General features: G+C 40.7%; 1 protein-coding gene across 5 annotated transcripts in view; it reads right to left on the reverse strand.

The window, feature by feature from the left end:
- The window catches only part of wdfy3 (WD repeat and FYVE domain containing 3), a 106,942-nt gene that overhangs the window by 71,060 nt on the left and 9,180 nt on the right, over nucleotides 1-26,702 (reverse strand). For all 5 annotated transcript variants that reach the window (XM_042420784.1, XM_042420782.1, XM_042420780.1 and 2 more), the window contains exons 2-8: nucleotides 13,387-13,597; nucleotides 11,437-11,560; nucleotides 7,625-7,734; nucleotides 2,749-2,982; nucleotides 2,361-2,553; nucleotides 1,103-1,289; nucleotides 846-1,012 (exon numbers count right to left, since the gene is read on the reverse strand). In XM_042420784.1, the coding sequence (XP_042276718.1) occupies nucleotides 846-1,012; nucleotides 1,103-1,289; nucleotides 2,361-2,553; nucleotides 2,749-2,982; nucleotides 7,625-7,734; nucleotides 11,437-11,560; nucleotides 13,387-13,566 (1,195 nt within the window). In that variant the 5' untranslated portion in view covers nucleotides 13,567-13,597. The remainder of the gene's footprint in view (nucleotides 1-845; nucleotides 1,013-1,102; nucleotides 1,290-2,360; nucleotides 2,554-2,748; nucleotides 2,983-7,624; nucleotides 7,735-11,436; nucleotides 11,561-13,386; nucleotides 13,598-26,702) is intronic.

A 26,702-nucleotide genomic window follows, 5' to 3' on the forward strand; every position in this document is an offset into this window, starting at 1 on the left:
TTAAACATATTTGATATAAAACTATCATTCTTCAATTTTATGCATCTTATGTTTCCTGCTGTCTCTTTAATATAATTATAATTAGTTAGTACATTTATTTATTCATTCATTCAATCTTTAGTTCATTCATATACATAAAATCTGTATTTAGTGTTCTTTGTTTTGGGTACGTGTGTTTTTTGAATATGTAAATAGGTAGATAGTAAGAAGAGTAGACAAAGATACAACACTTAAGGTAAAACAGGATTAGTTCTTTGGCAACTGAGGTGAAACTGGAGGTCTGAGACGACGCTCTTAACCACTACAGCATCTCTGGATCCCAGAGAGCCCATTTGTATGCAGAAAGCTTCAGGCATTCGTCTTCAGCGGTGCGACAGGGCAGAAGAGTTGCCATGGCGCCCGTCAACAGGTTAAGCTCGCCGGGATCAGCCGAGCATCAAAGTCATTTCGGGGATTAAGATCTGACGGGGGAGATACGGCAGCTTGGGTATATACATGAAGACTTTTCCATAAGTAATTCCTCTCTTGTTTTAGAGCTTTAGGCAACACCGAGTTGGTGGCGGGCTGTAGATTTAAGAGGTGGGGCCTGAGATCTAGTCTACTGCCAAATTCTTCCTTGAATCTCTCTTGGAGATAGGCTGGTTTAATGAAACTGAAAGATATCGCTGATGCTCTACAGGCAAATGTCACGGCTTTGAAGCAAATGTCACAAAACGAGAGCCTGAGTAAACTGTGAAGTGTTTTGATTTTCTGTAGCTGTTGGCTTTCTCGGTTTCGTGAAGCGCTGCTAGTTTAGGATTTAATGAAAGCAGCTGATGGATCTAAGGAGGAACGACGAACAGAACCTTTGCCGGAAGGCTGCGGGAGAACGAATCCAGGCAGCAAGAAGGGCGCTCCGGTCGTCAGGCCGGCCGGTTTCAGCTCCGTCACCCCGTACGTGGTCAGACAGGTGACCAGGTTGACCAGGTCCTTCAGCGCGTCTTTCGATTCGTCCTCCTTGGCCTGTTCCAGTCTGGATACACACACAGAGAGAGAGAGAGAAGCTCAGAAAACAACATGCATCTACGAGCTGCGGACAACACGGAGATCTCTTTAGTCGTACCTGAGCATGAGGTCGCAGAGGAAGGCGTAGCCCTGGCACATTCGGAAATCATCCAGCAGGGTCTGTGACACGTCGCTGGAGTCCTTGAGGAAGCAAGAGAGGCCGGCGAACATCTCCACGATCTCCAACGGGGACAGATCGTCGGATTGCTGCATGTTCTGAACGCATGTGGACAGGCATTCTTTCTCTGGAGATGGAGAGATTGGGAGGAGAATGGGGAGGAGGAGGAGGAGGAGGAGGAGGAGGGAAGGATTTGTGAGGAATGTGGTGAAGTGATGTGTGACAGAATGTATGGAAATGAGATATTTGTTCTAGTAGGCTGTGGTCTCTTTTATTCTTTATACTGACACTTTCACCTGAAACTGCATGATGAAATATATCAAAGTGTTATGTTGTCTTTGTAGAGCCAGACCTGTTTTAATAATTAAGCATATTTGGGCTGGGATTACTGTCAGTACTGTTTTACAAGAAGGAAAAGAATCAGGGTCAGGTGGAAGTGCCATTCCCCTTCTCTATTGTTAGATGTTGGCGTCCGACAGTTCGATTTTGTTTATCTTAATGTTAATTCCCACACATCAGTTTCATTGAGTAGCGCTTATTTCATCGCGCTGTTCTTTTTCTTCCTGTTGAGTCATTTCTTAAAGAGAATAACAGGCAAACCGGCTGAAATTTTACTGAAATCATGCTGCAGAAAGTGACCCAGAGTGTCACACCCAGAACCAGACTAATAGACTTTAACACCTTTACAACAAGCATACATACAATATGGCTCATTTCCCTGTTTCTAGATAGAAATGCACAATGTTGTAAAAGGTTTGTACAGCCCTTGAGTTTTGGTTCAATTTGCCAATGACAGGATGCCTTCATACTTGAAAAATACCTGAAAAATTGTAATAAACAGACTTTTCTTATTGCTTTTAATGTGACAACTTTTTTTGTAAGACTAACAACAAATAGCACAGACATGAAGAGGGAAGCAAATTCTCTCCTGACATTTTGTTTTGCGACTCTGAGCTGTGTGACAGCTGTTTGTTTTGCACGTTTTCTTTCTGAATCTGTGCATTAAATTTTATAGCTCCTATATGTGGATTACATTACATTTCATGTGGCCAAACAAATGTCTGACAACCTCCAGATGTGGTTTGCATGACTGGATCTTCAAAGTATCTTGTGTGGGCTTATACAGTAGCTATTTATAGACACACATGTAGACAGATGTTCTATATATATATATAACGTGCTTATATGATATATATACCGTGTATGTATTTGACCACGTTGACGCTGAGGCCGTGTCTGGATATGGTGGTGAGCACCTCCCCGGCGCTCCTCCTCCAGGGCAGGTTGTGAGGGGGGCACCAGGAAGTGATGGCACTGAACAACAGCTGGAGGTCGTCCTTTTGGGCCAGCTCCTCCGCCGGAGACACGAAGGTACAGAGCTTCACCAGGATCTGCACGAGAGAGAAGAGAACGGGGAATTTTAAACGAGCGACGGCATGCAGGTCTTAAAGCAAGAGATTTAGGTTCGAATGTGATTCCTGACCTCATAAAAAAAGCCTGAATCTTGTACGGTTACATCTTGTCAACCCTCACAAACCTCTACGGACCAATTGGACACTAACAGTTCAGTTTGTTTTTTTTTTTACCTGGACAAAGACTTTCTGCAGCAGCACTCTGCGGTCAGCGAGGGGCAGCTCTGGCTGGGTGTGGCCCTGGCCTGGGGTCTTGTCCTGGGTGGGCGGTGTTGGCGGCGGCGGTGGTGGAGGAGGCTGGGTGGGGCCCGCGGGGGCTTCGGCCATGTGGGGCAGGTCGAAGAACAGGTAGAGGCATTTGACCAGCGTAGAGGGTACAGACATGGTCGTCATGCAGTCCACCGTTTTCTGATGGGAAGGAGAACAAAAAAACGATTATTGGAAGCTGTATCGATGCAAAGCCGAGACACAGGGATGAAAATGTTTTTGTTTTTTGTGCAGTTTGGTAAACGGGTATTATTTTGTTGTTGATATGATACACGGCTCTGTAAAGAAATAAAAGGCAAGAGTAGCTGTGAGGGCTTGTGGTGTGTATTTACTGTGTGTGTGTGTGTGTGTGTGTGTGTGTGTGTGTAAGTCTTAATGGTAAGGGAAAAGGGTTGGAGAAAGAGATGGGGTTTGTGCTCGGTGAGGCGGATGATTCAGATAATAAAACGCTGCCTCCTACACACACACACACACACACACACACACACACACAGAGGAAAGAAGCTCACACTGACAAATTACCTTGCTCCTCCTTTCACTTACACACATGAGCTCTGATATAAGACAATAACGACACACACACACACACACACATACTGTGGCTGTTTGAGATGACCCTCCCATTTACTCCATGGCTGTGTGCATCACAGAGAGGAGGTGAACTCACACACACACACACACTCAAATTCAGTCTCTCAGCTAATCGATGGAGAGAGAGAGAGAGGGAGTGGGGGAGGGGGACAGAAAGACATCAACAGTGGAAATAGGTCTACTGAGGAAGGTATAGTTGATAGTGAGACGGTATAATGAAAGACTGGACCAGCACCTGTGGTACTTGTGAAGTAGAGAGTGTGTGTGTGTGTGTGTGTGTTTACAGGCTGTGCCAGACATATTGGCCCTGCTGCAGCTCCAAGGTCAAGGTTACTGGGAACAGTCAATCAGAGAGAGAGAAAACCAAGAGAGACATTTTATTGGATGTGTGAGAGAAAGAATGAGAGGAGGAGGGAGAGAGAGAGAGAGAGAGAGATGAAGGAGAAGAGACAGCTTGCTTGCTTTTAGGTTTTTTGGTGTGTGACAGAAAGAGACGAGAGCGATGGGAATGCGGAGCGTGAAGGGCATCCCTGTAAAAGAAGAAGACAACGTGGAAGGTAGAGAGACAGAGCTACGAACAAAACGTTGCTGTTTTATCATCAGAGGAAGGAAGAGCGAGAGGCGAGAGAAGAAGAAGAAGAAGAGAGAGAGAGAGAGGAAGAGAGAGAGAGCGTTAAAGAGAGAGGGGAGGTGACGTCAGGTTGAAGGGAGGCCAGCTGCCGAGAGAGAGTCTTTTGTTTTACTGTCTGAGACACCAGAGGAAAGGAATACAAATCCATTAAACCCAGTTGCTCTCTCTCTCTCTCTCTCGCTCTCTCTCTCTCTCTCACACACACATAAAGAAAACACGACCTGAGTTACCCGGCTTCACGGTCGGTCATTCTTTTTCCCTGTCAGTGAGTTGTGTTTGCTGATATCAAACAGTTACACAGCAGTAAAAATGAAAGTGTAGCCTGACTGTCGGAGCGATACGAGAGCAACGGACACATACTGGTTAGTTTTACAACTGTTTACTCATCCGTACACAAAGATCACTGGGAGGTGGTAAAGTTTTTCAGTAGCTTATGTTGAGAATAGTTTGGACTGTGCATCAAATACAAAGCACCTCTTAACCTTAACGCATAAAGAGAAGTCTACTGATTACCGACCGCAAGTCACGACGTCAAAACATCATTAACTCCCATCTGAAAGAAAGAAAAAACACGCTCGACACGCATATTCCTTCTTTACACATAAGGCTGAACTAACAGTTGTTTTTATTATTGATTCATCTTCTGATTATTCTGTCAAATAACTGATTAATTGTTTGTTTTTTAGAAAACGAGAGACATGACTGTAAATTGAAACTGCCGAAACCAAAACGCTGAAGGTATCCAGATTTTCTATCACATATGAAAAAGAAAAGCTGCAAATCCTTCACATTTGAGAAGCTTTTTTCATATTTCTGCTTGTTAAAAATGACTTAAATGATTCGTCAGTTACCAAAACAGATGCCAATTAATAAAACTGACTGTCTTATTTTTGTCTGAGAAGCGTGAGCAGCATTTGCTACCATGAGTGAACAGAAAATATTTGAATAATACCAACAGAAATTAAGAGTTTCATCAACACAAAATCCAAGAAATTCACCTCCGTATGAATCAGTTTGCTTCACAGGTGATCTCTGGGTAAAAAAAAACTACAATGTTCACCAATGATGGGAGTTATAAAATGTTCCTACATCAACAAAAAAGCAGCAGAAAACTGGTGTGAAGACCTGAACGTCTCCTGTTCAAATCCTCATGACCTGACCTCTGATAATAAGCTGTATTTATGTGTATGAGATGTTTATTTTTTAATGAATGGATTGTCTGAAAGTTGAAATATAAAAGCTGTCACATTGTTAATTCCTTCTGCTCGAGACTCTTTTTACAACTATCATTACGGTTCCTTAAACAAAGGCACTTAACACCCCACAGCTCCTCCAGTAGAGCTGTTTAAGACCTTTAAATAGCAATACTACAGGACTGCAGCTGTGTGTGTGTGTGCGTGTGAGAGACGTGTGAATCGTGAGTTTTCTTACGTAAACTTCCTTTGTTCAACAAGCCTAAAAAAATGTAAGAATCTGACTTCTGTCTTTCCATGAAATACAACACAGTCAATCTGGTATCACTTAAACCGACACGATCCTTCTTCTTCCAAATGAAATTTACAAGAATGTGTTGTGAAAGAAAAAAAAAAAAAAAGGCTGACGGGACAATAAAGCTGAAACAGCCTCTAAGAGAAGGGAAACTTCATTTGAGTGTGACGTGTGAGTGGTTTGAAATCCTGAAGGTTTTTGCTGCGGGCGCCGGGGGGGAGGCGGCTTCAGAAAAGTGTAAATTTAAGCAAAAAATTGAGGAGAACTTGAGGAAAAACGAAGCGCAGTTTTATTCCCAGACAGTGGAGGCGTTGCTGTACTGTGTGTTTTACTGTATATACAAGAAGCAGTGTTACTTGCATGTCCCCTTTGAGCTTTTTTTGGCATTAATACTGCACACAACACTGTTTTGAACACACTGCAGAACCAAAAAGGTATTAAATTTTAAGTGTTCTACTTCAGCGTCCAAACTTATTTTTCCAGACGTTGTTCTCTCGAAGATGAAATAAATGTGTCGAAGTGATTGTGAAAGAATTGTTGTTCCCAGGAAAAGGTAACTCGAAGATAAAAAAAAAAAAAAAAATTGGATTGGAAAACATGTTTGCAGATGGAGAGAGGAAGCGTTCGACTCAACAATAACAAGAGGATTTGTGATGTGCAGCGGAGCAGGAGAAACAGACGGTCAGCCGGCCGATTGACAGCGATGCTCCCCTCAAGACCTCGGGAGGAATGCGGGCCCGAGAAAGTTCAAAAGACATCTGCTGGCCACAGTACACAGGCGCGGAGGAAAAAAGAGGAGAGTTTAATCTCTAACCTTTACAGCTCACAGTGTGGTTTAAACAGGAAACCGAGCAGCTTCTGTGTTAAAATTCGGAATTGTGTGGAGAGAAGTGTTGCAATCTGACCAGATCCGAGACACACAGATCCAATTTTTGACTTGATCTCATGAGATACCACCTCACGGCTGTACGCCTCCGCCGACCAATCAAGTTGCAGTTTGCATCCATGTCTGTCCAGACTCATATAATATTTAGTGAAGACTTTGAGGGAATTTAGTAAAAGGTATAAAGTGTATTTTCCTTGCATGTGTTCAAAGGCCAATTTATTGATTGATTGGGACAGTGTGCAGTTTTAAACATTAAAGGCGCAGTGCAGCGGAGTTAGCTCGAAGCTAATTTGCATCCGTAGAAATAAAGTTGATTCTGAAGTTGTAGCCATGACAGTAGACGATGCTTCGGATATGGATGTTGCTGCAAAGAAGCTATAATTCAGAGAAGATCAATACACAGTTTAAAGGTGGGAACCCGAAATTAGTGTCACCAGTTCAGTATCTGACCAAATGTGATCTCCCCTTCTGTTCCTGAGTTATAGCGTTGAATAATGACCAGAAAAGTGTTTTTTGCAGAACATTATGATGTCACAGTGAAGTTGACCTTTGACCTTTTGGATAGAAAATATCATCACTTCATCATTTTATCCAATTAGACATTTGTGTGAGACTTTGTCATAATTAGCGTATGAATTCTTGGCCAAAAACATGTTCTGTGAGGTCATAGTGACCTTTGACCTTTGCCACCAAATTCTAATCAGTTCATCTGTGAGTCCCAAGTGGACGTTTGTGCCAAATTTGAAGAAATTCCCTCAAGGCGTTCCTGAGATATTGTGTTCAAAATGGATGGACAGATATATCAGGTGCATCATGTCCTTCATTCATTTAACTAATGACTGTGTTTGGGCGGGAAAAGCCGGGATGGTTCGGGTGGGAATTTTTACTTGTGCTCGAGAGCCTCGGTTCTTACGGAGGGTGATGCTATTTTCTACACGGAGATCAAAGAGCGGAGATGTAAATGGGTCAAAGAGAGACAGAATGCTGATAAACCTCTTTTTTTTTTTTACAAGTTGTTTCCCCCGATTGCATCTTACACTCAAACATAAAAAGGCAATCCTTAAAAACACACAAGAGGAGATAGTTGGTACGCAGTCGCCCCCCAAAAAAAAGACACTTACATAACAAAACACAGCACAAACACACACACACAGTGTTGTAAATGAATAGAGTGCGGTTGTACCGACCTGCCCGGAGGAGGCCAACAGGTTGATGGTGGTCAGAAGCATCCAGCCGCGACTGGCCTCCTCACTCTGGTTCACCTCCAGGAACTGGACTATGGCTCGACTGGCTGCCTCTGGAGAAGCAAACACACACAATCACAGACTGATAAACATACGGTTAACTAGATGGAAAGCGACAGCTCATAGTGGCGGGCAAGATGGGTTGCCGGAACAGTGATCAATTACGCGACAAATAAATCATCTTGCTGAATGCGACGTGAGGGAATGAGTGGAGTTGCGGCTCCGCGTTTTGTCTCGTCTAAAACGTAATTCAGTGTTTGTCAGGTTGACTGCTTTGGGGCAGCGGAGGCGGGGGGGATGAAGGGGAGGGGGACTCAGCAGCCAGACGTTTCTCTGTTCTCTCTTGGAGCGGCTGAGATTGACACTAAAATGAGAGTAGCTGGTCCACCTTAAAGGTCAGTCCACCTTAAGTGAGCCTGGTCATGTTAGGCTAACTCATTGTTGCTAACTTCCACAGTGTGTCCAATCAGTCATTTTGTGCAAAAATGTATTTAAAAGTTGATGTGAAGCTTATATGAGGCTTCAGCAGTCTGAGTTAGTCATATCAAGTGGATATCTGACACATTTATAGTCTTTGTAGTATAAAAGGCCCTCTTTGTGTTTCCTCGTTGAGCTACAGTGTAAGTATAGTAATAAAAAGAGGGCCTTCGGCACTAAAAAGACTGTAATGTTGAAAAATATCTACTTGATTCGACTCATTTGGATGACTGAAGCTTCATATTAGCTTCAGATAAACTTTTAAATACATTTTTGCAGAAGGAGGACTGTGGATTTTGTCCCCCACATTATGAAGGGATCTTCTAACGGTCAGTATGAACAGGAGGAATGATTAACAGCAAGATAAAAACATGTTTCAATGTTCATTTAGGCTCCTGACTGTTGCTTTAAGACAGAGCGTCCTTTTAGAAGTCATACGCACATGTCCTGTTGTGAGCTAGTAAAAAATAAACTCCTGCACATGGGTGAAAGTAACCGCATGGTAAAAGTGTGGCACGACAAACATCTGTCTGACGCACGAGTCTGGCATTCAGTGAACACTAAAACCATTAAATAAAACCAGATGTGTTGTTCCAACAGAATGTGTCCACCTGTTATAATCAGATATTGATCTTAAGCTGTTTTTAATGTGCCTCAAAGCAATAGCCTGAACTGAATTGCTCATCTGACAGCCTAGTATTACCCAAGAAACAAAGGAGTGGCCGTGTTTAGACAAATAATCAAGGCAATCATGAACATTTATTGAGTACAGTGTCTGTTTGACTAAGGCAGTTACCTGTTTAGAAGTCATTAATGGACCAGCTGGCTAGCTACGGTAGCTAAGCTGTTTGTACATTTATACTTCTATGTTAAATAGATTTATTGTGTTAACGTGACAAAAATAGTTGGGACAGGAGTGGGATTGTAATGGTACCGAACATGCTAGCCAACATAGCTACCTAGCTAACAAATGTTAGTGAGCAAACATAGCCTTCTGTCTTCATTAGCCTTGGACTGCAACAGTTTTTTTTTAATTTAAAAGTATATTTATTAAGTATATTTCCAATCAATATATCTATACCCTTCCCCCTCACATCATTCAAATATTAATAAAGGTAGAAATATGATTAAATGTGATAAATAATAAGTAAAAATAATAGGAAAGTCCAGAAATAATCACTGTAAATACATAGATATGTTAATAATTAGGCTGTAACAGTGGTAAGATATCAAGAAAAGGGGCCCAGATACAGTATTTCCTCTGGAGTAATAGAAGATACAAGTTCATTGATCCAGTGTTTCCATGCTGAGGACTTTTCAGATTTCCAGTTTTCAAGTATCCATTTTTTTTTTTTTGCTGCAGTGTAAAAATACTTCTTATGATGAGTCATGTTAAGTGAGCTGACATCACCCAGTATCCAAACTTTAGGATCAAAGTCGATATGAGATAGCGAGATTACAAGAAATTGCCTCTAGGACCAGACAGCTCCAGTACATGTGAAGAAGAGTAAACCAGTAAACATTCTACATCTCTGACACATGGCACAGACCCCACCATTAAGCTTGATTAGTCTATGAGGAGTATAATGTGCTCTGTGCAAGATGTTATATTGAATTAAGTCTGTGTTTGATGGATATTAATACTAGTCTGTGATTCTTCTAGGAGACCAGTCACCATCATCATAAGAACACTACAGGTCCAATCCCCATTTTTATTTCATTTTATTGATGATCTACAGTATGGTGGGAGGTTCTTAATAAGGGTGTTGTATACAGAAGATTAACAGAGGTAAGTCTGGTATCAAGCAACCTAATTTCTTATGGGGAATCCTTGGGTATACTAGGGTTTGATCCCAACGACTGACTTCTAATCCAATGTCTTATTTGTAGATACTTAAAAGATTACGCCTTGGTAAATCAAATAATTGAGACAATTGGAGGAAGCTAGCAAATATGCCATTAATAATATAGGTCACCAATTATTTTGATACCTCTCCTAATCCAACTTTGGAGAATACCGACAGCAACAGGACTTAAGATGTTAGGATTGTCATTAAGAGGAAGGTTCACGAGTACCAGTGTGTTTAAATCTATTCCTGCCATGCGCCAAAGGTGCCCAAAAGAACTGGAGTTTTTGTAATCACAGAAAGTTTCCTCCTCGAGCCCAGGAAAAGGGATAATAATTGCTAGTGGGGTGGTTTTCATTTCACGTCGCTGCACTGAAACCCATCTCACATCACACCACGACACAGTCTGATAATATCATCAACTTCGGTTCCAGCAACAACCGCTCTGATTAGTTTCACCAGCTGTGAGGATTCATTAGAAGTCCGTCAGACCTTTTTGAGTCAAAATCCGAGATGTGAACGGCGTTTGAGACGTCCAGACTATTCGAGCGAGACGTTAAAACCCTCATTTATATTCAGCTTTGAGAGGAGAATCGATGGGCTTTTGGAAAAGTTTATTTAAATATCTTCCCACACTGTGAGTGTAAGTCTAGTGCTCTCACAAGCAAATCAAAACTGGTTGTTTTGATGATGACAGAGCACTGCAAAACCAGTTCAGAGCCCGAGTCAACTACTGACTCAGTCTACAGAGGCCTGGTGACCAGCTGGAGGTGTGTGTGTGTGTGTGTGTTTGTGTGTGTGTGTGTGTGTGTGTGTGTGTGTGTGTGTGTGTGTGTTTATACTGTGCAATTGCAAAATCAAGAGCTGTTCTCTGCTTGAAAACAACACATCACATGTTCAGACAGAGATGATGACGAGATGGAGAGAGACGATAAAGGAGGAGAAATATGAGACGGAGAGCTGTGTGTGTGTTGTGTTTGTTGTGTGTGTGTGTGTGTTTGATGTATGTGTGTGTGTGTGTGTGTGTGTGTGTCTGTGGGGAAGCCACAAAGCTGCAACTACTGTCAGAGTTTTGAGCAGATTAAAAAAAAGGTACATTATGTTTGTTCTTTGCCAAAGAAAAATCTATCCTAATGGATGGAAAAAAGCCTCTTCTTATCTATGACTGTATATCCTCTTTCACAAGAGGACTTTAAAAACATTTTTTGGCATTCCTTTTCTTGCAAGATATGTTTGCTGCAACTTTACAGCAAAAAATGTAACTGTAGTACTGATAGCAATGAAGGCACAAACATCTGTCCTTATCTGAAAAGCCAAACAGAGAACAAACAAACCTGAATCTTAAACGGTTGATGCCACAAAAATGACGCATTGATGTTTACGAGTGTTTCCTGTCACACCTGTACAGTTCTACCTATCAAGAGGGCTCACCTGTGGATTTATTAGAGGCTCTTCGTCTGATCTCGGTCACCATGAGTCGTGAGACCTGGGTGGTGAACTGCAGCAGGTCTGAGAACTTCTCCGTCATGGTGCTGGGCGGAGCGTTCCCGAACACCTAAAAGCACAGAGATTAGCTTTAGTTTATCGGGAAAAGAAAGAAATATACAGAAAGAATTACAACAATAATAATAGTTAATGTTTAACAAGGGTTAAAGAGCAAATCAGACATTTATACATCTGAAAAAGCTGTAGATCATTGCATTAATGTAAGAAAAAGTAATAAATTGGTCAGTATTTACAGTTAAATTCTGCAGTTCCTCACAATTACAGCTGTAATCATGGACTAACAGGAGTCATCAAGGTGGAGGAACACCGGCTTAAACCTCTCTCTGGGTTTTTTTTTCCCAGCATGTCCTCATTTTACAACCACAGAGCAAACTGCAGCCCGAGGCTCTGGGAGAGCAGGTCAAAGATAAACTACACTTCATTCAACAATGGCTCATCATGTATTTATTTATCCAGCAAATCTGACATGAAAGTAGGCCCGGAGCCCGGAGTCCCGCTGCACTGAGAGCTCTCTACACTTTTGAATTCTGACATGAATTTATGCCACCAGTGAGTGAATCACAGCCAGCGTTGGGTAATTAGCTGACAAGTCAAGAGACCCTCGGTAAAGACACTCCAGTACTGATGAGGACACTCGACAGGGCCGCCTGCAGCATCGGACGCATAGCGAGCAGAGGAATAATAATAAAGAAAGATTGTAAATGAAGAGATCATTTTATGGATTAACGTTACTTCTATCGGTAGGCTGATGTCATTTGTTCAATTCATGTGTGTCTCTGATTGTCATTAGATCAATCATTTAGGTGATCGACCCTAACCAAGTTAAAATACTTGACTGATCAATTAATTATCGATCAAGCAAAACTGACAAACATTCGCTGCTTCTGGCTTCTCAAATGTGAAGATCTGCTGCTTCTCTCCAATTTCACGACTGCTTATATTTGAGTTTTGGCTTCTATGAATTAGTGATGGATGTTTTTCACTATTAGTATGAAAATAACCACTACTAGGATTACTCATTACCTAGACTTGACTGTACTGTATGTGTGAGACTGAACTGTTTTCATCTCTATATGCCAGCAAACAACAACTGAAACACTTCTTTCAAATATGGTGAAATATTTGTACTTGTTTTGTATTGTTCAGTCAGTATTTCCTATTTTCAGGCTTCTATTGTATTTCATGGATCTTGAGATCCGTTGCTCATGTAATTTCATGCATTATTTTTTTTCAATTATTGACGAGTTGACGGTCTCAGGTGTTTGTGATTTGACTCCTTTTTTTTTTTTTTAATTGGCTGTCGCAGCCTGCGGCTCCGGTATTAAGATGTAGTTTTTATCATGTTTTGAGTTTAATACCTGGAAAAGCTCTGTGACATCACATTGTTTTTTTTTCAATAAACCCAGTGCTGACGTTGTGTGGGCGTTAATTAGACAATTAGACAGTGTCAGTAATATGGCTTTTGTTAAGTATGATTCCATATACAGACATTTGATACTTTACATTGTATATGTGACCTGAAGCTATACAGAAAACCCCTCTGTGCTCTACTGTAGTGTGCTGAGCTCCAGCTATGAAGCTAACATATTGTATACTCAGGTGTGTATGGAAATTAAGCAGTTACCACATGATTTTAATAGCACACAGGTGACATTTCTTTCATGGAGTATCTCTTCGGTACATCATGTCACAGGCAAAGTGTGAGTAAAGGGTAACAAAATTATAATAAGTTGTTATAAGAATTGATATCTGTGCTTGTGGAGTGCGATTGTAACTGAGACCGTCAGCATTTCACCTGCAAGAAACTTCAAAGTATTCCTTCTGTGTTTGGACCTCCTCCACCCCCTCTCCCCCCGCCCCCCCGGTGTGACTTACCCTGTTAAATACGGGAAGCATCATGTAGAGCTTCTCCTCCTGCTCCTTCTGGGTCATGTGGCGAGGAGGGTGACACAGTTCGGAGAACAGGCGTCGCAGGTGCATCAGTCCCAGCGCGTTGTCCTGGGGGCTGCACTCCTCCTGCCTCGGCCGCCCCATTATCCTCTTCACCATGTTCATCTTGAACGGCTTTGTCAAGGCAAAGGCAGTACTGCGGGACGAGAGAGGGGAGGGTTAACGATACGTCTCGGACTCGTTTAGAAAAAAGACCTGTACGGGAAATTTGTTTAACAAATCATAACATACAAAAATGGTCTACTATTTATAAATAGTTCGGTTAGGCCTGCGTAATGTGTTGTGGATATCCAGTCAAAAAGACATGTGTATTACCACTGCTCAAATGTGGAATAAATAATTCATCCTGAGAAGCACTTACAAACTTGCAATCTATGCAACATCGGTATCTGTCTGATGCATCTCAGTCTTCAAGAAGTGAATCTAAATTAATCAAATCAGGACTTTCAGAATCAAAACTGAATCAAATCAGGAAATCCGTGCTGATACACAACCCTAGTATCACATCCCAGTACCTTAATGGTGTTTACATACTTCAGAGTTCTTGTGCGGATGCTTAAAGCTTAAGTGCAGGACTTTTATATACAAATGAATGCGCCTCACATTAAAGCTCTTTTCCCAACCAGCGTTTCACATACATTAATTTATTTATTAACTTTGCCACATAATGATTTTCTATTTTTGAAGCTGCGCACCCCGCTCTCTCTCTCTCTCTCACAAACACATAACAGACCCGTCTGTGAATAGCATGATGTTACACACTCTGGTACAGTAAGTGGCGGCGTCCACCTTTAACGTTGGTTTGTAGGCTGCCAGCAAAACCAAAGAAGAAGAAGAAGAGGAGGAGGAGGAGGTAAATATGGTTGTTGGCTGGCCAAATCAATCCAGAGATCATGCTTGGTTAGTATCACTGCACAAATCTGTCCAAAACTGATGCACTCAAGTGAACTCTGACAAGTTAGTCTATCTATGGCCTTAAAACACAATCTCGGAGGCCTTCACATAAGTTATTAGCAAGCTTGCAGGGCTCGGGCGGACCTCCTGTTGTTCCCAGTGGTCAATTTATCCATATAACACCTATTAAATTCATTCATCAGTATTTAAATCCATGCTTGCTGCACACTGACCAGCTTATAGTGTTTAGGACCAACTGTCCCAACTATAATGTGACAGAATTGATACTCATCTATGACCAATAATAATCTTATTTCTCTCTTCCTTCCTTGGCTGCTTGATTATATATTTAGACATTATTTCCACACATCTAATTCTCCAGACCATCCTAAAAACGGTTGCTAGGAGACAGAACTGCAAAGCCATCCTACGACGCAGACAAACATCCACTGACAAAAAAAAAAACAGAAAGAGCGTGCGACAAAGTTGCTCATCCGTCTCAAATACAAGCCTCCTTCTCAGCAACTGCACTGGTACACTTGCTAAAGGGCAAACGAACTGCGGTGGACGAAGGAGAGAAAAACATTTCTCGTTTGTTTTCCTCACATGTTTAAGGATCAGCCTCTAGGAACACATGACATTATATTTAAAAAAAAAAAAAAAAAAAAAAGAAATCATTGTTTTGCCAGATAAGATGAACATAACCTTTCAGCGTCTCTCCTCAGCTCTTGTTTCTCCCATCGTACATTATCACTTCAGTTTGTTACATCAGAACTGCAATTTAAGATTATATCCGTTATCGATTAATCTAACTATTATTTTCTCAATTAATCAATTAGTCGTTCGGTCTATAAAATGTCAGAAAATGCAACCTCAAGTGTCGTGTTTTGTCACGACCAACAGTCCACAACTCAAAGATATTCAGTTTACTATCATAGAGGACTAAACAAAAACAGAAAATATTCACATTTAAGAAGCTGAAACCAGAAAGAATTTGCATTTTTTCCTAAAAACGTACTAAAAACGATGAATTCTCAGCCTTCAGCTCTCAGCTTTGGACTCTTACATGTGTGAAGGTGGTTATTCACAGCTGTGTCCCACTTTTACAGTCATATGTTGCCCATAAGTGTCAGAATACCTTATGACTGTGTTGTACAAGACAACAGGATTTCCTTCATATCTGAACATCGGATATATATAAAAGTTCTGGCCGAGGATATGTCCCTGACCTGCTCACCAACTCGTAGAGCTGTGTTGAGGTGATCCGCAGCTAAAAAGCACTGACAGTTCAGTTCCTCCGTGGATGGTTAGGAGACATGACAGTCTAGCATTTAGTCCAGAACCTCTCCTTCCCCGGCGGAGAACGTGAACTCCTCACTGTGGATTACTCTCAATTTAGACATCGACAAAAAGGGTCCTGCCCTTTAGTTTCAGCGATAAAAGCTTCCAGTACTAACTAAAGACGGCAGGTTTTAATCAGGTTTTCTGGGGCTGATTTTTTTAACAAAGTGACTCTCCTGTCGTAATCTGCTCAGCCAGTAAAACAACGCATCATATCCTGAATTTATTTGAGCAGCTAATTTTGTTAAAGGGATAACAAGCTTCAAAATAAAAGCTCTTGTTTTTAATGGTTACTGGACGGTGATTCATACAACGTCTTCAGTTCAAAGTCAGTCTTTGTGTCACCTTTGAGATGCCGAGAAACAGACAGAGCTTCGAAATGATATGATAAATGGTTGCATTAATAGAGTACACACACACACACACACACACACACACACACACACACACACACACACACACACTAGGGATGTGCAGAGATCCCAGTATTTGTATCTGTATTTGTTGAGGCAGTAAAACTATTTGTATTTGTATTCGAATAAAAGTGGAGAGAGGCTTAAAAAATGTCCTGTTTTTGTTTTTATTACACTTTTAATTTTAGAAAATTAAAGTGTTATAATAAGAATTCATGAATAAACTACCTTACGAAGTTGGTCCCCACATCGGGTTTTGAACTGGAGTCTCCCTGACTACTGAGCTAAAACTTTACTCATCGACTCATTGCAGACTTTTACAGACCTCTACCTATTTATACACCCATAACACAGAGACAGCACAGCGTGTAACGTGTAGGGAGGAACTTCAAAGGCAATTATTGCTTTGCAATTTTCATTTATTGCCTATTTACAACCTAACTTTGTGGAAAGAGGAAGGGGAACAACAGTTTATGGAGAGTCACTTGGGAACACTTTGCATGTGTCAGTAGCTCAGCTTTATCTCTGGGGAACAAATATTCATATGAAACCCACTACTTGTGCTTTGCCGAATAATGTATTTGTATTTGGGCACACCCCTAACACACACACACACACCCCAATGGCATTGAGCTACCATGCGAGGTGCTGGCTTAACAATCAGGAGAAATTTGGGGTTCAGTGTCTTGCCCAAGGACACTTCAACATGTTAACAGGAAGAGAAGGAGATTAAACCGCCGACCTTGTGTGATTAGCGGACGGCTCGTTCTACCTCCTGAGCCACAGCTCAATAAAAGCCAATCTACTACAAGACAGGTGGAATTAAATCGAACCGTAAATTACAATAGGTGAAATGAGGGATGCAGCGACCCAATACGCTAGATCAATTATTGTCTCTATAAATAGCTTTATAGAGCAGACCGTGTACTGGCCATGACGTGACTGATCCACATTACACTTTCTTCATCAGTGTCTTTAGAGTTGAGGTATCAGAACGTATTAACGTGCTTAATTTCTGTCCATGGTTCATGCATGTAACTAAACTTTGTCCCTGGGGCCAATCAAAACAATGCGAGGCCTAAACCTTTGCATAGTTTGCATAGTTCAACTTACATTTCTGTATGGAAAAAAACTTCTATTGTACTTTTCAGGTCATTTCTTTTGTAATCAGTTCCTGACAGGTAAGTCAAACAATGAATTTCATACACTACATACAGGTATCCCTTTACAGAGAAACATATTTCCAATAAGAAGCTTCCTCATTCACATATTTTTTCAAGAGGAACCACTATGCTTCACATTCATACAGTGCCACATACTTCCTGACACCTGCCAGTATAACCCTTGTTTTTCCACCATGGGTCAGTATAATGGTTTACTCTTAAAGCTCTTGCTCAGTGGCACCTCAGCAGTAGCTACAGAGGACTGGCAAAGCATTTTTCATTGGCTCTCCTTACCCCACATATTCAAAGACTTGACGAATCTGAATTCAAACCAGCCACCCTCAGGGTAAGAGCCCCTCTGAGCTGGGATAATTCACTCTTGGCAAGCTTCTCCGTCTGTTGGCTGTATATAAATTTGATTCTATTGTTGTGATGTAACAAATGCTGGCACTATGGAGATATTAGGGTATTTTTTAAATTAGTTTGCAGACTTGACCGCGTGCCAGAAACAGATGATTCTGAATAACGGGACCGAGGATCTGCATTTCCTGTCTTCATGAAGACGATCCAACAGTGTTCTATGTTGTGCCTGTGCCAAAACGCTTTTCTATTGAAAAGTTTTGTTTATTTTGTTGCTAAAAAGCAAAAAAAAAAAAAAAGGGTTCACACACCCAAAATCAATTACATAACTCCTTTTATTCCGTTTTAATGTGCATTTTTTCCCTTTATCAAAAATAATTGTAATTAATTAAGTGTGTGGACATTTTTGTACTTTTTGGACTTTCTATTGTGTCTTTGGATGACTTTTTGTTTGTTTGTTTGTTTGTTTTTTTTGGCTGCAATAATTTAAATTCTAATCAGCATCATATACTCCAACTCCTCACCTTCTCCGAGGGAGGCTGAGCTATGTAATCATCTCCGTCCACCCCTCCGTTTATTCTAACAGAACTGTCACGGAATAATCTTTGCAAATTCCCAGGAGGAAGAAACATACTGATTTTGTTGACCTTTTCTCCGGCACCATCATCAAACCAAACTTTCAACTGAACTTGTATGCAAATTCATTTAACACACGATATTTACAACAAAGTCATGCAACAGGAAAAAAACACTTGATGATTTGATGACCTTTCCTCTTGGGTCACCATTCCACACACTATTTATTTTTTTTCTGCCACGTATCCAGTACAGTGTTCACTGTGACTGTAAGGGCTAAATGGGGAGATTATTAGATGTTCCCAAAGGGTCTGCCCTCTATTGAGTGCTTTCTTGTTCAAGGTCTGCTCCGCCATGACCGGCATCTCAATAACTTCCATCTACTTTCTCCGCCGTCCCTCTCATTCCTTTAAGGACTGTCATAAAAGACAGCGAGAACGTGACGAGCAGCATAATAAGTCAGAGACGGACGGCTACAAGGAAGCTTCCGAGTGTTGTTTAGATTTACAGGAATGCGGCATCTGCGGTACTAACAAAAATTACTCAAGACTGAAGGCTTTAGTAACTCATTTCGCCCACACAGCAGGGGTTGCACTCTGCATGAACTCACACGCGTACTGCAATTCCATTTAACATCTGTCGTTTGGTACACTTTTATCTAAAGTGTCTGACACGATCCATGAGTGTGTATATATACACATGTCATGGGATTAAATCCTTTAACCTGGCAGTTTTAGTGCTTTATGTATAGCCTCAGCATACCTGTTACACTTGTTTTACAGCTACACAGGGAATGAAGGAAGGTTTTCAATCCAATTAACAACTAGAAATAGTTAAAGCAGCAAGAAAAAATGCAGGAAATAAAAGGAAATTTCAAATGCTACTGTAATCCTGTTGTTGGATTACATAATTTGTTCTGCCACATTGATGCTTTGGGGTTTTTTTTTCCTAAATTTGAAAAGAACTTTCATAAAGGCAATGACCACAGACCGGTAGCGTTTTTTAGACACACATGATGGAGATCAAACGAGACCTGAAAGGTTTGACATTTACAATACAGCCTACGTTGGCAGCGATATCCTCCACAATTCAGCTTTTACTAACCCACCATCTCTGCCTGTCTGAGATAAGGCATTAGAGAGGCTAGCCCTATATCCTTCCAAAACAACTAAATTATAGGCCTGCTGCAGACACTGATAAGTTTGGTGAACATGTGAAGAGGGGTTTTTTTTGTTTTTCTTGGTGACGGGCCTAAAGCTGCAGCAATTAGAGCTGTTAACTGCTCTCTCGATGATGTGCAATATATATTTAGGTCATTGATTTTGGAAGGTATAAATGTCAAATTAGCAGCAAGAAAGAATACATGTGCACATACAGATATAGAGCTGCAATGATTAGTTGATTAATAGATCAACATCAGGACAAATTAAGACATTTGAAGACGTCACCTTGCGCTTTATGAAACCGTAATTGACATTTTTCACCATTTTCTGACATTTATATACCAAACAACTAATCGATTAATTGTGAAAATAACCAACAGATTAATCAACAATGACAATAATCGTTAGTTGCAGCCTTACATATATATATATATAATAAATTAACCTGAAGATCAACAATCCACTACATGTTCATTAATCAGCATGTGCATTTAAGTTTTTTTAATCCTAAAAAAAACAAACACTTCTCTCTATATTGACTCTTCACACTCTATTGCTTCATTTTCGCTCCATTTATAAAGAGGAAGTGCCTGCTGAACATTAGCCACTGGAGGTTACGAAGCAGGATCTGATTAACTACACTGTTGAGAAATGTTTTAAACTAATTTGACTAGATGGCATAATGTTAAAATAAAAAAAGATCAAAGGCAGATCCATGCAGGACAGATGGCTTTAGCAAATAATTAAATATGCTTTTGGTTTTGCTTTGTTTTAATGTAAGCCAACTGAGACAAACCTAGTCAGCAAACAACACCATGATAGTGAACTACTTCCAGCACATACAATATGAGCTGACCCTGAGGGGTTTTCCACAGAACCAGGATCTAGTTTTCAGACACAAACAACTCCTGGTTTTTTCTTGCATCTCAGATATTAAGACACAACAGTCCGTTATAGTCATGTATTATATTGTGAACAGGAAAAAGTGTACATGTGGCTGAAAACACCTATCCACCTGACACACTAATCATTTAACCTGTTGGCTAAAGAATAGCCTAAAACCTCTGAGTGGCAGCTGGTTTTGTGCTTGTGATTAGTAGTAACAAGTCTAATAGCCTCAGTTAAAAGCAACATCTGGCAGGTGGCTGTTGCTCGGTTAATGTTAATGTGTCTGGCTGATGATACCAAACACAAGGCAGGCTGTGGAGCTAACCGTTGCATTAACATGAACCAATTATTAATCATTAGCGTGTGCCTTATAAACATTAAGTTTATGCAAGTACAGGTTCAAGATGCAGCCTCAGCAACATGAGGAAAAAGCGAGTCTTCAGCCGCCGCTGGCTAAAATGAGACCTCAGGCTGAGCCACAGACAAGCCTGCCAGTCAAGGAGAAAATCTTGCTGTATGTCAGAAATTGAGAATCCAAAAGCAGAAGCGGTTGGACGGTGGCTGGTTTAAAAATATCCAGCTTCCTGAATCCTGAGTCATTGTTTAAAAAGCTACAAGTTTCACAGCCCTAAAAAAAAAAAAGACATGAATGACAGAAACCAACAGAGGCACAAAAAGATGTGTCCCAGTGGATGTGTGTCACTGAAACCTGATTCTAACCTACAACAAAAGGGTGAAGGCCATCCAATGGGCTTAAAAGGGCAGAACTGACAAAATCTTTCTAATATGCAAAATAAGTTATACATTTTTGCTGCCTGTAGACTCGTTTCAATGAAACAAAAACAACCAGAAAAACCACAATCACAAGTTATGTCGCCCAGTCCACCAAAACCATTATTCAAAAAGAATAATTCTATTTTTTAAAACTTGGATCCAAGTTTCCCAGAGTTTCCCACCTCCCCTGAAATAAAGAGTGCTTTCGCTAAAACCAGTACAAAAATATAATATTAAGGCTTATTAAGCTTCAAAGAAACGAGCAGTGGTGTTACTAAAAACTAAAACCAGGTCCAACAGAACAGGACATTAGTGTTGAGGCCATGGATGTATAAAGAGAACTGGATACAGGAAGAGCGCCAGTGCTTTGAAGCCAATTTGACATAGCGGCCAAACCGTGTAATTAAAACGTCACGTGACACTATTGGGCCCAAAAAGATTTTTTCCCACAGACTTACATTGTGAAAGAGACGTCTGTAAATCAGTGGATACATTTTTTTTGAGCGTCACAACCCCCGCAAAATGACTTGTCTCACTATTAGAATTAAATCCGTTCGGCCCGATCACATTTCAAAAGCCTAGAAGAGCCGCATGAGTGAGTTGTTTTATCCTCATTCAAGTTAGCCGGAGGGCTAAACAGGAAGTAGCCGACTCGGCTGTCAAAAGTCACTAGTGCGCATGCTCTTTGGGCCGCACAACGCGGAAGATCCGGATACTTTCATACCCGGAAGTTGTTGTTTTTTTTGCTTCATGCACCACTCCCACCTCCAACGCCGTATCCAGTTCTCTTTATACATCCGTGCGTCAGACAGGCTGAACACAAGCTAACACTGAAACCACCTCATACTCAACCATCTTGTCAGTAATAACACCACTGATTAAGAAAACTGTTCAACTAAAGTAGAAAGTAGAAAACAACAAAATTGTGAACTACAGCAAGTACAGTGGGTTGAAATTAAACAATGCAATGACTGTAAACAATCAGATCATTTTGCAGTTTGCTTTAGTTTAGTTATCCTGGTGGGGTTTTTTTAAAACTCGTCTCCTGCACAATTAGACTTTGTTTAAAAAAGAAGAAACACTTCTGAGATCTTAATCTTAATTATTTTGATGAGTACGACAGAAACACAGTCTAGACCCACAAAAAACAACATAACAAACCAGAAAAAAATCCTTTCAGCGGTATTCAAGCTGAAATTGCACAACGATCTTCTGCAATTTAATGTAACCTTGACTCAGATCAAAGCCAGCATTTATCTCCGAACAATGCTGACTGTTAGCAACTGCTGTACTGGGGCCCGATGTAACAGAGAGCCACTGAAGCAGACAGTGTTGAGAGAACGGCAGTCAGGGCGCAGCAGGGCCGGGACCACAAACTGGGGCAAACACATGTCATACGACTCAGCATAAGGCAGAGCTGTAAAAAAAAAAATCAACAAAAGGAGAGGCGCTGATCCGCGGACAAACGCAGGATTACATCTCACTCCACCTACTTGGTAAGCAACGAGTGTCGTGAAACCACGGAGTCTGGGCCTTGGACAAATCACTTATAGTTCTGTTTGTACCTTCCTTTCAACAAAGGGCTCTTAAGTACAGTCACAACTGAAACTAAGATGCATGGAAAATAAATTTGGGTGCACAGGGTTTGTATTGGAACAGTGTTAGTGCAGCTTTATTTGATTAAGATCTCAGGAGGGCGTATAGCTTCACCTGAAAGCCACGTTTTGTTTTTTGATTGGCTTTTTCCTGAAGCTTCGTATGAGAGGAGACGGTGACTCTTTAACAAGCCAGTCTGCTGTGAAAACAAAGGTTTAGAAGCTCAAATAGCATACAGAGTGTGCAAGACAGTAGCTACCTAGAAGTCTAAGATGCGTAAAATTGTCTGTTCAGGCATTAATGGACAAATATGAGAACAATGCACCAAAACGACTGGACTGTCATTTGTCATTTGAGTGTTTAGATGATACCTGAGTTGCTGAAATGTCATATTAAGAGGACAGAGGGCATGGTAGTCATGTCAACAGTACTAAATGTTATGTATATTATTCATCATTCTCATATATATATGTGAATTACACAAATACACTTGTTATAGGGAGCTCTACATAAAAAATGTGCTGGATATAACATGTATCAGCTTGATTTAGGGAGCGCTTGTTTGCATGTGTTTGTCTCTAAATTACTGTGATCTATTTTTAATTTTCAGATCTGGAAACGCAGCCAGGAAAAACAAGATGTCCACACCTTTGGCAACAGAACACTCTGACTTCCATTTAGAGATATGAAGAGCCGCCTTATCTGTTGATCCGAAATGTGCTTCAAACAGTCCAGAAGCCTCCTCCTCTGTATATATGTGAATGAGAATTTCCTATCGCGGATTTCCACATGATGCTGTTGTTATCGCTCTCACGCCGCCGTTGTGCGGTTTTGTCTCTGATACTATTTTTATATCTTAATGTTAAGGCTGCAAAGACTGTTTTCATTTTGATTTATCTGCTGATTATTTTGTTGATTATTTGTTTTGTTTATCAGATATAAGAAAATGGTGGAAAAATACACATTAATAATATACCAGAGTCAAATGTCCAACAGTCCAAAACCCAAATATAATCAATTTACTGTTATGCATGACAAAGAATAGCATTAAATCATCATATATAAGGAGCTGAAACCAGCAACTTCTTCACATATTTTCTTTAAGACAGACTAAAATGATTATTTGATTGTTAAAACGGACAAATCATTGCAGCTCTGCTTGATAAAACCACACAGATATAGATGTTGCTGGTCCATCTTTCTATCCTGATGTGAATTTGAATGTCCAGCAGTTGACCTTTTGCAAGCAGACACTTCAACAATCAACAGTGAGGAGCAGTGACATAACAGCGAGGATGAAGACAGCAGCTTTGATGAGGACTAGAAGAGTGCTGTCATCATACAAAATCATTATCAGGCTAAAGATACTTTTTAAGAGTACCGGATTGAAAAAAAAAGCCATCCCAGATTTTTCATGCCATGCTACGGCCATGACCAATTTAAGGCAACACAGCATTGGACCACGTCTTGTCTTGGCTGAACCAAAGAAAATTAGTCAATGGCATCAATGGAATGTCAACTTCTAGGCAGTGAGGAACTGAGCTTGCTTTCTTGGCTCTCCAGTCTTCTTTCAAAGCATTCTCTTTAAGCGGACGCCAACTTCAATGAACGTCTCACAGAGTTTAGCGCTAACTCCTGGGAAATGAAGGCAGCCAGTGCCCTGGAAAAGCCCAACTCTTCAAAGGCTTGTTGTGGTTGTTCCTCTACATAAAGTGATGTAATCACAGAGATGTCTCCTTGTCTGACAGTTTAAGGGGGGGGGTAGGTGGAAGCACAGGAGCTTCACAGAGAAGAAGAAAAAAAAAAACTGTGTTGACAGGAGTTAGATAAAAACCAAAACTTGTAAAACAAAATGCAAATTGGGAAAAAAAAAAAAGTAAAAGACTATGTAGGAAGGGTGGTGAATTCACACCAACCGCCAAATTCCTGTGCAAGCCGTTGTGACACATATCGAAGACGCCTCTTTGTTAGATGACAAGCCATTAAAAAGAAGTAGAAAATATCACTAATACAGAAGAACTGGAAGCAGCTTTCAAGTACTGTAGCATGCTGTTTAATAACAGCTGATGCATGACCCGTATGAATGTAACAAGAGCCAGAAGGGCAGGAAATGATCTCATGCCAAACAAGTCCAGACAGGACCAGAGTTTACAGCCTCCTCACTGGATGTCTATTTAGGACTTCAGTAAACAACACCTGGGGTGTCATCTTCATGGACAATTACCACCAGCAACGGGCCGATGTTGGTGAATTCTACCTGTGGCCGGTGAATGTGTCTTTTTGTGCCAGCAGATAAACATTCACAGTAAATGTTGAAGTGAATGAGAAGGCAAAACGTGGATTTATCTCTCAAAGATCAGTGAGAAAAGCTTGAGCTCACCATTTTTCACAATAATTTGTTGCTTTTATATCATTGTAAGGTATCCATGACAACAAGCGGATCCTATTCAAAGTTTCTGGCTGTCAACAACCATAATTACAAAATATTAGGCCCAAATAGGTGACATGATTATGTTAAATCACATCATTTTACACAATATTATAGTTATTTTTAACATATTACAATTACATTTTTGAATGGAGAGAGTACTGGTTTAAAGAGAGTGTTGCATTATGGGTTGTCCATAGCCTTAATGTTGCTAAGCTAGCAAGTGTCTCCAAGTCCATTTATAGTCTGTTCAAGTCACTCAGCCCTAAAAGTGTTTCCGAGGGCTTGTGTAGTGTGTTTTTTTCTGCTACGGAGGACATAATTTTAACGAGTGAAAACGAGTCCAAAGTATCTCGCGACGTCTTTTGTGCAGAAACGGATTTGCAAACCGATCTGTCGAGCAGCAAAGAATTACCCCGGATGACAAGGAGCTCAAAGACCGTCTGAAAAATGATATCTGCTTGAGAAAATCATTTCAACGCTTGACAGAAAAGAGAGAGAGAGTGTGAGTATGTGACTGAAATAAGCAAGATATACAAATGTGGGATCTGCTTTTAGGGGAAGTTTTTCACTTTTACAAGAGAAAAGGCTTCAACTATAAGGACTCTCTTCTCATTAGATAAATAGTATCTCAGGGAAACTTTCCCATAAGGACAAGTGTTAAAGTGTGTGTTTATCTTCAGTAGGACTTTTAACAAAAACAAGTGCTGTCATCTTATATTCTGTCTAATACAGTATTTACCATTTTTACATGTCTGTAGCATCAGCAACAAAGCCTTGTGGGTCCATATTTACAATTTCAACCCAACCAACTACAACCTACTATTCACAACATCTGAATTTGGATCTTTTCACCGATTGCAATGGAACCATGTTTTATTCTTTTCGTGCCTCCTTCTCCATCTTAGCCTTTGTTTCGGTCTAATCATTTGTTGCTTGTAATGGAGGCATTTAATACTCTAAAACCAGAGTTTCAATGAACATATCACTCACTTGACTATTCTCAAATTACACATACTGTACATTAATCATGAAAACAAAATGTTCCAGTCCTAACCTTTGCTGGATTTGGATGCTTTATTCATTTGTGGCATCGATTAAACATCGATTATTTAAAAGACTTCAAAATCTTCAAAATAAGTCCTTAATGTTCTGATCTTAAGACTTGTTACACATACACATGTAGCCCAAGCAAACATTTATTTCCTTTTTATGCAGCATACGACGGCTCTAGAGACACCAGGGTATTTTGATACCTACACTAACTCCGACCGTTCCCTCGACTGCATCCCTCGCTGCTGCCTGGCGGTAACGATCCCGATAGGAGCTCATTATACGACTGTCACTCCGGATGTAAGCGTCTCACTGCTTAAATGTTAAGTATACATGTAAATAAGTCTGGCGGTGACACCGAGAGGCGATGTTTTTACACCGTTAACGACAATAAATCCACTAAGATAAGGCTCATCGCTAACAGCAAACAAACCCCCCCCCCCCCCCCGTCGCCGCGGAGACAGGCTCAGCATCCGGCTCTTGATTTTTCTACCTACCTGCTGTTGTCTCTACGCTCCGCCAACATCTCAACTCATCAGCGGCAAAAAGAGAGGAAAAAAAAATATTCCACTATACGCCCAAAAACTGTTGT

The sequence above is a fragment of the Thunnus maccoyii genome, chromosome 9, assembly GCF_910596095.1.
Source record: "Thunnus maccoyii chromosome 9, fThuMac1.1, whole genome shotgun sequence".
NCBI classification, from domain to species: Eukaryota; Metazoa; Chordata; class Actinopteri; order Scombriformes; family Scombridae; genus Thunnus; species Thunnus maccoyii.